This window comes from Gigantopelta aegis, chromosome 1 (assembly GCF_016097555.1).
Source record: "Gigantopelta aegis isolate Gae_Host chromosome 1, Gae_host_genome, whole genome shotgun sequence".
In the NCBI taxonomy this organism is placed as follows: Eukaryota; Metazoa; Mollusca; class Gastropoda; order Neomphalida; family Peltospiridae; genus Gigantopelta; species Gigantopelta aegis.
This window is the reverse complement of record NC_054699.1, coordinates 8,318,745-8,332,288: the sequence shown is the minus strand read 5'-3', so window position 1 is coordinate 8,332,288 and position 13,544 is coordinate 8,318,745. Positions and strand designations below refer to the sequence as shown.

Sequence of the window (13,544 nt, the reverse complement as noted above, 5' to 3'; positions counted from 1 at the left end):
CAGAACCACATACCAGCTGTTTTGCCATGTTATGTGCTGTGCTGTGTATGGGAAACATCCCTTGCTGCTAATGTATGGACAAATGCAGCAGGTTTCATCTCTCGATTAGGTGTCAGAATTACAAACATTTTGACATCCAATAGCCAATGATTAATAAATCAATGTCCAAGCTGCCCTCTTTATATTAACATGGTATGTACTATCCTGCCTTTGGAATGATACATGTAAACGATCCCTTGCTACTAATAGAAAACAATAGCCTATGGAGTGGCAGCAGCAGGTTTCCACTCTAATTTTCTCCATGGTACTTAAACCATGTTCAATGTCATATAAAATGTGTTGAGTGTGACTTTAATTTCTTTCTTTTTTCTTTTCTTTTTTTCTTTTTCATTAATGCATGATATTTTTATTGAAAATCATGCGTAGTTACATGTGCATGTATGTTGAAATTAAAATAGTAGCATGTCATCTCAACACTGGTTGTTATGTTTGATCTCAGATACATCTGACCCAGCCTGCGGTCTCAGCAAAGACATCGACAGTGTACTGCACTTTGTCACCTGGCTAACATCGGCAAAGAACATTGAGAAAAGTGAATTTTGCAGGTATGAATTTTTGTCTGTGTACAATGCTCCTTGAGAATTCCTTAACTCTTATTCACCCAGCTTAAAACAAACTAATTTAACACTATTTTGATGTGTGTCATAGTTTAGAGGACATATTAGTGAGTCTGATTACCAAAATAAAATTTACAGATTTTTTTTTTTTTTTTTTTTTTAAACCCTACGGTCACAATCTACATGTATGACAGTTTATTTTCACTTTCAATCAACAACGAGTAATCCATCCATCATCTACTTCAAAGTCTGTATTATCAGTTATTTTCGGCGAATATATCCTTTCAGTTTTCATTAAATAATAATGTCCATGTTTTAAAAGAAATAATTATACAAATAGCGAGAAATCAAACCCATGTGCACGATACGTCATTAATAACGTTTACACAAATTTAGACCATTTTCTTTTCGATATTGTGATAACAACCAAATACAAATACCAGTCAACAAAATACACTCAATGTGTTTGACTGTCATTCTACTGTGTTCTAGCATTTACAGAATCAAGATAGATAACTCCTGTGAATGTTGACAGCTGTGTATACGAAGACCAGTCACATCTCGACTTCAGTGGAGAATGGGAGGGAAAGAGTTAAAACCCTTGTAAAATATTCCTATTGTAAAATATTGGGAGATAAGAGGCCTTAAGATGGGCTAACGCCTGTTGGCCAATACCCAGACTGCTGCTGTTTTTCAATTGCAATAAATATATTGCTTAAACCAAACATCCTTAAAGTCACAGACCATAGTTTCAACCCATAAAAATGTACACAAAGTTTGGTTAATCTACAAATCTGTAACACAGTTGGGTAAAGTTACAACAGTGAAACATGAGTCTGTGACTTTGAAACGGTAAAATACCCTTAAAAATAGACTGAAAGTCGACTTAGTAACTGTTACTTCTCAGACGCACATTTGTTTGTTTAAAAAAAAAAAAAAAAGCATTTTGGATAATAAAAACACCAGGATGACCAGAAACAATTCGCATGTAAGAAAATGTCAAAAGCTACTCTAATAGTGAAAAATATGCCTTATAGTGCCTAAAACCTAGGTCTAGGTGAGAAATATGCCTTATAGTGCCTAAAACCTAGGGTCTAGGTGAGAAATATGCCTTATAGTGCCTAAAACCTAGGGTCTAGGTGAGAAATATGTCTTAAAACCTAGGGTGCCTGAAAACCTATAGTGCCTAAAACCTAGGGTCTAGGTGAGAAATATGCCTTATAGTGCCTAAAACCTAGGGTCTAGGTGAGAAATATGTCTTATAGTGCCTAAAACCTAGGGTCTAGGTGAGAAATATGCCTTATAGTGCCTAAAACCTAGGGTCTAGGTGAGAAATATGCCTTATAGTGCCTAAAACCTAGGGTCTAGGTGAGAAATATGCCTTATAGTGCCTAAAACCTAGGGTCTGTCCCTGTAAATTCTGAAACCGTGGATGTAGCTCAGTTGGTAGAGCACTCGCATGAGGTGCTTAATTGCAGGATCGAACCTCCTCAGTGGTTCCATTCTCTGATTGTTCTTTTTATTGGTATATCAAATGTCGTGGTATATGCTGTCCCTTAATTGTTGCTAATTGAAAATTGTAGAGGTTAAATTTCTTAAGACTATGAGTTAAAATTATCATATATTTGAAATCCAGTAGCTGATGTTTAGTAAATTGAGTGATCTAGTGGTGTTGTTAAACACAATAAACTTTAAAGGGGCAGACCCTAGTTCCACCCCATGAAAATGCACACTAAGTTTAGTTAATCTACAAACCGGTAACACATTTGGATAAGGTTACAATTCAGTGAAACATGAGTCTGTGACTTTGAAATGGTGAAATACCCTCTAAAAATACACTGAAACTCGACTCTAAAACTGTTACTTCTCAGACGCACATACGTCTTTAAAAATATGAGAAATGTATTTTATGATATTAAAAACACCAGGATGACCAAAAACACTTTGAATGTACGGAAATGGATAATCTAAACAATAAAATCTAAGTAAATTATGATTTCAGTTATCAAAAACGGCTCTAATAGTAAAATATATGTCTTGGTGTTTAAAAACTAGGGCATGTCCCTTTAACTTCAACTTTATCTTTGAAAATCAGCAATTTAGCCAGGATATGCTATAACTCTTTAAAACTACTTGGAATATGGCAGGGGAGGGACGTAGCCCAGTTGTAAAGCACTTGCTTGATGTGCTGTCGGTTTGGGGTCAATCGTCGTTGGTAGACCCATTGGGCTATTTCTCATTCCAACCAGTGTACCTTAACTGGTAAATCAAAGGATATGGTATGTGCTACCCTGTCTGTGAGGTGGTGCATATAAAAATCTTTTACTACTAGTAAAAAAACATAGCGGGTTTCCTCTCTAAGACTATATGTCAAAATTACCAAGTGTTTGACATCCAATAGCCAATGATTAATAAATCAATGTGCTCTACTAGTGTCATTAAACAAAACAAACTTTAAACAAACATTTTTGCCTTTGCAGCATTTTGCCAATTGTCTACAACCAACTGGCAAGCAGCACGTGCACGGTAGTACAACCGATACACAACGAACTGACGGCCGTTTATCAACAGGTCTGCAAGGTAGAGATAGTGTGTGCCGACTTGAAGTCTGCAGCGGAACTCTGTATTACACAGTTATCGGCTCTGAGTGAAGGCCAGTGCAGGTATTTTTGCTCACTTTTTTATACACCCATTAAAGGATTTCTGGCAGAAAATAATTTGAGGGTACGTACGTAATAAAAACAAAACATTATAATTACCCATACTAATACTGGTTATGGACTTGAAATCTTTCCAAATTGGACACTGCATTTTACGTACTTTGAGACCGGCCTCGGTGGTGTCATGGTTAGGCCATCAGTCTACAGGCCAGTAGGTACTGTGTTCGGATCCCAGTCAAGGCATGGGATTTTAAATCCAGATACAGACTCCAAACCCTGAGTGAGTGCTCCGCAAGGCTCAATGGGTAGGTGTAAACCACTTGCACCGACCAGTGATCCATAACTGGTTCAACAAAGGCCATGGTTTGTGCTATCCTGCCTGTGGGAAGCGTAAATAAAAGATCCCTTGCTGCCTGTTGTAAAAGAGTAGCCTATGTGGCAACAGCGGGTTTCCTCTAAAAAAACCTGTCAGAATGACCATATGTTCGATGTCCAATAGCCGATGATAAGATAAAAAATCAATGTGCTCTAGTGGCGTCGTTAAATAAAACAAACTATACTTTTTTTTACTGTTTATGTACTTTGATATATTTTAAACAGCAGTTTCTTTCTAAAAATGTATTCATTCATTTCCAAGATTTTAAGGAACATAATGTCCCCCTGTGTATCCTCTGGCAGAAACCCTGCCATCTTTGACACATTATTATCTGTCAACATAAACTTTATTTTCTGGAGCATATAATTTTTTCATTCTTTTTTCTCTTTCTTTTTTTTTTTTCTCTTTCTTATCAATGTACATCTTGGGATAGTGGTGTGTCACATACAATAACTAGGTCATTGCGACCTACTTTTGATCAAACTCCTGACGGTTAGAGTGCTCACCTGAAGTGCTTACGGTCAAATCACCTCAGTGGACCCATTCTATGATTGGGGTTTTTCCCATCCCAACCAGTGCGCCACGACTGGTATATCAAAGGCTGTGGTATGTGCTGTCCTGTCTGTGGGAAAGTGCATATAAATGATCCCTTGATACTAATGGAAAAAAAAATTAACAAATGTTATCGATGATTTTTAACTTTGAAGCATGCATCCCAGTGGGAAAGTGCACACTTGATGTGTGGTTAAAGGCTGTGGTATGTACTGTTCTGTCTGTGGGATGGTGTATATAAAAGATCCCTTGCTACTACTGGAAAAAGTAGCGGGTTTCCTCTCTTAAGACTATAGGTCGAAATTACCAAATGTTTGACATCCAATAGCGGTGATTAAAAAACAATGTGCTCTAGTAGTGCCGTTAAACAAAACAAACTTTTAAACTCTTAGCTTTGAGCTTTGACATCTGTGTGTATCCAGCCAGTGCACCACGACTGGCATATCAAAGGCCGTGGTATGTGTTATCCTGTCTGTGGGATGGTGCATATAAAAGATCCCTTGCTGCTAATCGAAAAGAGTTGCCCATGAAGTGGCGACAGCAGGTTTCCTCTCTCAATATCTGTGTTGTCCTTAACCATATGTCCAACGCCATATAACCGTAAATAAATGTGTTGAGTGCGTCGTTAAACAAAACATTTCCTTCATTCCTTCTGTGTGTAAGTTTTTCATTTCAGTTATAAAACTATTTAATTTTCCTGCAGCAAAATGCCGAAGTGTGAGACTGCATTGGCCGAGGTGTACGGTCACTGTGATGCTGCATCTGATGGTGATCCCATTCTAGTATCGTACAAGGCTGCTGTGGCACCTTTGTCTTCTAAGTGTCAGCGATTCCCACAGTTCAAGGTAACATTTTAGCAAATTCACTAACATTAGGTTGTATAGAGTGGCGGGACGTAGCCCAGTGGTGAAGCGATCGCCTGATGCGCAGTTGGTCTAGGATCGATCCCCATCAGTGGGCCCATTGGGCTATTTCTTGTTCCAGCCAATTCACCATGACTGGTATATCAAATGTTGTGGTATGTGCTATCCTGTCTTTGGGATGTTGCATATGAAAGATCCCTTGTTACTAATGAACAAATATAGCAGGTTTTTTCTCTGTCACTGTCAAAATGGCCATATGTTTGACATCCAATAGCCGATGATTAATAAAGCTCTGTGCTCTAGTGGTGTCGTTAAACAAAACAAACTTTTAGGTTGTATAGTTTGTTACATTATCATATACTTATCTTTGTTTGACACTCAATAGCCAATGTTTATTTTTATCCTGTGGTGTCATTAAACATTCATTATTTAATTCATTCATTCATTCACATAGTGTTGATTACATGACATTTCTGAGTGAAGATAGTTCTTAATAATTATTATTAGTAAATCCATATATCCGTCCATCCGTCCGTCTGTCCATCCATCCAACCGTCCGTCTGTCCATCCATCCATCCCTCCATCCAACCATCCACCCATCCACCCATCCACCCATCCATCCATCCAACCATCCATCCATCCATCCATCCATCCATCCATTCATCCATCCATCCACCCACCCACCCACCCATCCAACCAACCATCCACCCATCCATCCATCCACCCATCCACCCAACCACCCATTCACCCATCCATCCATCCATCCACCCATCCATCCATCCATCCATCCATCCGCCCACCCATCCACCCATCCACCCACCCATCCACCCATCCATCCATCCACCCATCCATCCATCCAACCATCCATCCACCCATTCACCCAATCACTAATTCACTAATTACTAATTTTATAAATATTTTATTTTCCCAGCTGTTGAATTCCCAGCAACAGCCGGTCTATCTTGCAGAAGGCAGACTATCGACAACCTTGTCACTTGAACTGATTGAAGCACCAGCAGCTGGGAACATCCCGAGTGAAGTGGATTTTAAAACTACTATCCATGTCCGGACAGAAGTTGTGAACAATCCTCTAACTGTTCCAAAGTAAGATTACCAGTTTATTTTATCTCACATTTACCAGCCTCGGTGGTGTCGTGGTTAAGCTATCGGACAGAAGTTGTGAACAATCCTCTACCTGTTCCAAAGTAAGATTACCGGTTTATTTTATCTCACATTTACCAGCCTCGGTGGTGTCATGGTTAAACCATCGGACAGAAGTTGTGAACAATCCTCTAACTGTTCCAAAGTAAGATTACCAGTTTATTTTATCTCACATTTACCAGCCTCGGTGGTGTCGTGGTTAAGCTATCGGACAGAAGTTGTGAACAATCCTCTACCTGTTCCAAAGTAAGATTACCGGTTTATTTTATCTCACATTTACCAGCCTCGGTGGTGTCATGGTTAAACCATCGGACAGAAGTTGTGAACAATCCTCTAACTGTTCCAAAGTAAGATTACCAGTTTATTTTATCTCACATTTACCAGCCTCGGTGGTGTCGTGGTTAAGCTATCGGACAGAAGTTGTGAACAATCCTCTACCTGTTCCAAAGTAAGATTACCGGTTTATTTTATCTCACATTTACCAGCCTCGGTGATGTCGTGGTTAAGCTATCGGACATACATGTACCTGTAAGGTTGGTAGGTACTGGGTTCGCATCCCCGTACCGGCTCCCACCTAGAGCAAGTTTTAACAACTCAGTGGGTAGGTGTAAGACCACTACACCCTCTTTTTTATCACTAACAACTAACCTACTGTCCTGGACAGACAGCCCAGATAGCTGAGATGTGTGCCCAGGACAGCGTGGTTGAACCGTAATTGGATATAAGCATGAAAATAAGTTGAAATGAAATGATAAATCTTCCATTTTATTACCAGTGGTATGACTGTGAATCGTAAAATATTAGCAATCTCCAAATTTAGCAAATTCCAAATAAGTAACATATTAGCAATCTCCAAATTTAGCAAATTCCAAATAAGTAACATATTAGCAATCTCCAAATTTAGCAAATTCCAAATAAGTAACATATTAGCAATCTCCAAATTTAGCAAATTCCAAATAAGTAAAATATTAGCAATCTCCAAATTTAGCAAATTCCAAATAAGTAACATATTAGCGATATAAAACTTTAGCAAGGTCATCGTATTAAGAAACTGAAAAAAGAATATTAAATAAAAATTGTAAGACTGGCCGAAATAATATATTGACCAGTTTTGACATTACGCAACTTACAGACAACTTAAATTTAGTAGGACCTTTCTGTAATGTGCTTTGTAACTAACTATTGGGGTTTTTTGCTATTCTTTTGGTATAATCAACAGCATTTAATCATCACTGTGTGCTATGGGGCAGGACGTAGCCCAGTGATAAAAGCACTTACTTCATGCGTGGTCGGTCTGGGATCAATCCCCGTCAGTGGACCCATTACTCATTCCAGCCAGTGCCCTAGGACTGGTATATCAAAGGCCATGGTATGTGCTATCCTGTCTGTGGGATGGTGCATATAAAAGATCCCTTGCTACTAATGGAAAAATGTAGCCAAGACAATATGTCAAAATTACCAAATGTTTGACATCCAATAGCCAATGATTAATAAATCAATGTGGTGTACACGTTTGATATACCAGTTGTGGAGCACTGGCTGGAACGAGAAATAGCCCAGTGGGTCCACCGACAGGGATTGATCCCAGACCGACCATGCATCAGGCGAGCACTTTACTTCACCCCTTCAATTCTCAGAGACTTGCAACATCATTTTGTTTCTATTGATTTCAGATGTGCCGATGACACAGAGATTTCCCAAGTTGTGGTGGTGTCTCAATGCAAGACTGTCTTGGAACCCCCTGTCACGGGTGACTGGACTCCACGGTTGGTTGACGTATCTCTTCACGCTCGGGTGGATGGCAAACAAGATGGCCGCCAGGAGGTCACGGTCAAAATATTGGCAGATAAGTTCATCGAGAGAGAAGGCAAAATGGCTTTGGCTGGAACACAGCTCATTGCTTCTTATGAGGTAGAATTACGATAATTAATCAATGAAATTAACACAAAGAGACTTTTTCTTAAATAATATAATTAACGGGACTGTCCTGAATGTTATATCTTGAATGGTCCGAGAGTGGGTGATATACTGAGAGAGAGAGAGAGAGAGAGAGAGAGAGAGAGAGAGAGAGAGAGAGAGAGAGAGAGAGAGAGAGAGAGAGAGAGAGACAGAGACAGAGAGAGAGAGAGAGAGAGAGAGAGAGAGAGAGAGAGAGAGACAGAGAGGGAGGGAGGAGATAAGAGAGGAAGGAGAGAGAGAGAGAGAGAGAGAGAGTAGGGAGAGAAAAAGACTCGGAGAGAGAGAGAGGGTGAAATACAGAGGGGTAGGAGGGTGAGATACCAAGATAGGGAGGTAAACATAGAGAGAGAAATGGAGGGTGTGTGTGATACCGATAGAGGGAGGAGGGTGAGATACCAAGAAAAGGAGGTGGGTGACATACAGAGAGAGACACACAAAAATCTGTTCATGCCACACACACATACATTCCTTTCCTTTATAGGTTGTGGTTATGGATCGTGATGTGAAGAATGCATTGTGCTCATCAATCAACGATCCTCACATAAAGACGTTTGATGGCGTGTGAGTATTACTACTGTAAAATATTTTATTAATTAGATTTCTGTCACAGTTTACACAGGTAGAAGTGCTTGGCATGAAATACACTCTTTTTTTTGTTAACAATAAAATCATGAATTAAATAGTCATTTTTCTTCTATTGAAAACATACTTTTAGGTTGTGTCCAAGAATCCATCTTCAAAACAAAAGCATACATGTTTATTGTCTGTTTATTCTGTATTGTATTGTAACCCATTTCTTTTCCAAGATGATTTTTGCCAATATATACAAGTATATGTATAACTTGCCATTAACATTGTAGTACGTTCCACAACATGAAGGAAGGAACATTCAACTTATACACAAACAAGGAATCCAACATCGCAGTAAGTAAATGTTTGATATGGTGCAAAAAAATTTAAAACATTGACAATCCTGTTCAAAATACAGACTCGGCCGGTAATAGCACTTGTAGCATTTGTACTGTGGTCACTAACATGTATGTTTAATGTTATGAGTAAACTCGAAAAGGATCATATTAAAAGTTGGTGTGAATTTTAGATAAGGTAGTTTGATACCATTTGAGGGCGGGATGGTACATGTATATCAGAGGACGTGGTATGTGCTATCCTGTCTGTGGGATGGTGCATGTAAAAGATTGCTTGCTGCTAATGGAAAATTGTGGCGGGTTTTCTTCCTCAGACTATGTCACATTATTACCAAATGTTTGACATCCAATAGCTGCTGTTTAATAAATGAATGTGCTCTAGTGGTGTCATTAAACAAAACAAAATTTAACTCTTTTTTTTTTTTTACTGTTGTCAACAATTGAAAGTTTTTAACACTGTAGTCCTATTTTCACATACAGTAAAACCAGTTTAAACTAGATCACATCGAGGACCTACAATTTATCTGATTTAGACAAGATCCAGTGTTTAGAGGGCCTCGTTTTATAATTTACAAAATTGGGGACCATGAATCTTGGCTGATTTTGACAGGATACTGGTTTAGACAAGTTTCACTGTTTAAACAGAATATTATAGAGGATACTCAAGCTAACAGTTAATCTGTATCACTGATCAAACCCCCGGGGACCATGAAACTTGGCTCATTTTGACAGGATACTGGTTTAGACAAGTTTCACTGTTTAAACAGAATATTATAGCTCAAGCTAACAGTTAATCTGTATCATTGATCAAACCTTCAGGGCGGGACGTAGCCCAGTGGTCAAGTGCTCGCCTGATGCATGGCCGATCTGGAATCGATCCCTGTCGGTGGGCCAATTGGGCTATTTCTCATTCCATCCAGTGCACCATGACTGGTATATCAAAGGCTGTGGTATGTGCTATCCTGTTTATGGGATGGTGCATATAAAAGATCCCTTGCTACTAATGGGAAAAATGTAGCAGGTTTATTTCTAAGACTACATGTCAGAATTACCAAATATTTGACATCCAACGGCCGGTGATTAATATATCAATGTGCTCTAGTGGTGTCGTTAAACAAAACAAACTAATAATAACCTGACATGATCCAGTGTTTAGAGGGTCATGTAATAGAATTTAGATAATTCAGGACCTCAAAACTTGGCCGATTTTGACAGGATTCCATTGTATAAACAAATAGGGCAATCTGATTAAAATTAGCTCTACTGGGTCTACCAGTAGATCTAACAGCATTGTGTGGACTCCCATGTCCAGGTGACATTTCATCTATAAATAACAATTTAAATATTGATCAATTACACTTCGCCTTTTATAGTGTTATTCGGGAGCATACAAATTCTAAAAATATCGGGCGAGACTATTTATGCAATATGCGAACTTGTTGGTCTATTTCAGCATTGAAAAAACAGGGGGAAAAGTGCAGTATACTAGTATAAACAGATTTTATGGCAATACCATCACAGGGTTTTTTTCATCTTCAAACAAATTTTATATAAAATTTTATATTGCAATTAGTTTCCAGCATACTTCGTAATTCACCCAAATCATTTCATATACCCTCAGCATAATCCCATATGTTTCCAAATTCTTTTCAAATCACTGGCATGATTTTGCAAGTAAGGTTTTGATTGGTCGAATGAAAGGTCAACTGGACATGAGCTCCAACGGGCTGATGTTAGATCCACATGTAATAGTGGAGCTAATTTTAATTAGATTGAGAATAGGGCAGAGGATACTCAAGCTAACAATACTTATATACTTATTACGCATATGGTTAAAAATATATTGGTAATTATCAAAGTGATACATCCTACTAAAATGCTAAGTGGGATGTAACACTTTGACGTCATCGATTGGTGCACTACAACCTTACGAGAACGTTAACTCCTTTAAAAAAAATTTGTCAACATGATACGAAGCGGAAGCTCCTTTAATAAATCTGTGTCAACATGATACGAAGCGGAAGCTCCTTTAATAAATCTGTGTCAACATGATATGAAGCTGAAGCTCCTTTAATAAATCTGTATAAACATGACAAGAAGCGGAAGCTCCTTTAATAAATCTGTGTCAACATGACATGAAGCGGAAGCTCCTTTAATAAATCTGTGTCAACATGATACGAAGCGGAAGCTCCTTTAATAAATCTGTGTCAAAATGATACGAAGCGGAAGCTCCTTTAATAAATTTGTGTGACATGATACAAAGCGGAAGCTCCTTTAATAAATCTGTGTAAACATGATACGAAGCGGAAGTTCCTTTAATAAATCTGTGTAAACATGATACGAAGCGGAAGCTCCTTTAATAAATCTGTGTCAAAATGATACGAAGCGGAAGCTCCTTTAATAAATCTGTGTAAACATGATACGAAGCGGAAGCTCCTTTAATAAATCTGTATCACTCAACAAACCTTCCTTTCCTTTTTCCTCCTCCCAAAGGTTCACGTCACCTATCAGCAGTGTGCCGAGGCTGGAACGTGCAACTGCCGTGTCCTGATTCGTGCCGACAATGATGTGGTTGACCTGAACCGGTGTAAGACAGCGGCGAACGTGAACAGCCACAGACCCGTGCTGCTGGACGTGAAAATCCACAGGAAGGATGTCTTCACAGCGGGGATCAAGATCTACAACTCTGCAGACATGAGGACGTTCCACGTGAGTGCGGTAGTGTGGGCACAGAGCTCGCCAGTTAACAGGAGCCAGGGCTATAGCTCTAGCACTCACCATGTTCACCATTTGTGAATTTTCAAAGCAATTCATTTCAAAATAAGTAGTGGATACTTGAATTCAAATATAAATCAGCAACATTGAGAGATATCTTCATCAAAAGTTATAGCATCCAAAAAATAAATGAAAAGAAAAATGAATAGCAAATTAAAAAGAGATTATAGATGCAGCTTGTGCATTAATATTAATGGTATTAATGGTATCATGGTATTAATGGTAAATCTTTCTTATGGACGGTACTATTGTAAATATTTCAAATTGTTTTATGGACGGTACTATATTTTAAATATTTCAGATTGTTTTATGGACGATAATATAATTTTAAATGTTTCAGATTGTTTTATGGATGGTACTATATTTTAAATAGTTCAGATTGTTTTATGGACGGTACTATTGTAAATATTTCAGATTGTTTTATGGATGGTACTATATTGTGAATATTTCAGATTGTTTTATGGATGGTACTATATTGTAAATATTTCAGATTGTTTTATGGATGGTACTATTGTAAATATTTCAGATTGTTTTATGGATGGTACTATATTGTAAATATTTCAGATTGTTTTATGGACAGTACTATTGTAAATATTTGAGATTGTTTTATAGATGGTTCTATATTTTAAATATTTGAGATTGTTTTATGGATGGTACTATATTGTAAATATTTCAGATTGTTTTATGGACAGTACTATTGTAAATATTTCAGATTGTTTTATAGATGGTTCTATATTTTAAATATTTGAGATTGTTTTATGGATGGTACTATTGTAAATATTTGAGATTGTTTTATGGATGGTACTATTGTAAATATTGTATTATGAAGGGTACTATTGTAAATATTTCTAATTGTTTTATGGACGGTACTATATTTTAAATATTTCAGAATGTTTTATGGACAGTACTATATTTTAAATATTTCTAATTGTTTTATGGACGGTACTATATTTTAAATATTTCAGATTGTTTTATGAATGGCGCTATTGTAAATATTTGAGATTGTTTTATGGACGGTACTATTGTAAATATTATTATATGGATGGTACTATTGTAAATATTTCAGATTGTTTTATGGATGGTACTATATTTTAAATATTTCAGATTGTATTTTGGACGGGAACTATTGTGAAAGTGAAAGCTGGAGCCAGGTACCTCAATGCTTGGATAATGCCATCGGTGAACGATATAAGAGCCACAAAAGGTAATGTAACTGTTGCTAATCACAAAATAAAAATGTGATCATTTTTTCATTAATTAGTTTTTTAGGGTAGGATTCAGCTCAGTTACTTGAGCACTTACCTGAGGTGCTATGGTTGTACCATGGGGTGGTGGGTTGGGGGGGGGGGGGCATTGTATTACCAGTATGTCCCAACGGGTATATCAAAGGCTTTGTTATATGCTGTCCTTTGTTTGAGAAAACACATATAAAACTTCCCTTGTTGCTAATTGAAAAAAGTAGCAGGTTTCATCTGAAGACTGGGGCGGGGCGTAGGCCAGTTGTAAAGAGCTCGCTCGATGCGCGGTGGGTCTCGGATCGATCCCGGTCGTGGGACTCATTGGGCTATTTCATGTTCCAGCTAGTGCACCACAACTGGTATATCAAAGGCCGTGGTATGTACTACCCTGTCTGTGGGATGGTGCATATAAAAGAT

The 13,544-nt window shown here is 37.9% G+C and overlaps 1 protein-coding gene across 1 annotated transcript in view; it reads left to right on the top strand.

Moving 5' to 3' along the window:
* The window catches only part of LOC121370476, a 57,749-nt gene that overhangs the window by 14,811 nt on the left and 29,394 nt on the right, over positions 1–13,544 (top strand). The window contains exons 8-16 of the mRNA XM_041495730.1: positions 500–605; positions 3,098–3,280; positions 4,909–5,050; positions 6,000–6,172; positions 7,903–8,140; positions 8,670–8,749; positions 9,049–9,112; positions 11,608–11,823; positions 12,994–13,093. Of these exons, the coding sequence (XP_041351664.1) occupies positions 500–605; positions 3,098–3,280; positions 4,909–5,050; positions 6,000–6,172; positions 7,903–8,140; positions 8,670–8,749; positions 9,049–9,112; positions 11,608–11,823; positions 12,994–13,093 (1,302 nt within the window). The remainder of the gene's footprint in view (positions 1–499; positions 606–3,097; positions 3,281–4,908; positions 5,051–5,999; positions 6,173–7,902; positions 8,141–8,669; positions 8,750–9,048; positions 9,113–11,607; positions 11,824–12,993; positions 13,094–13,544) is intronic.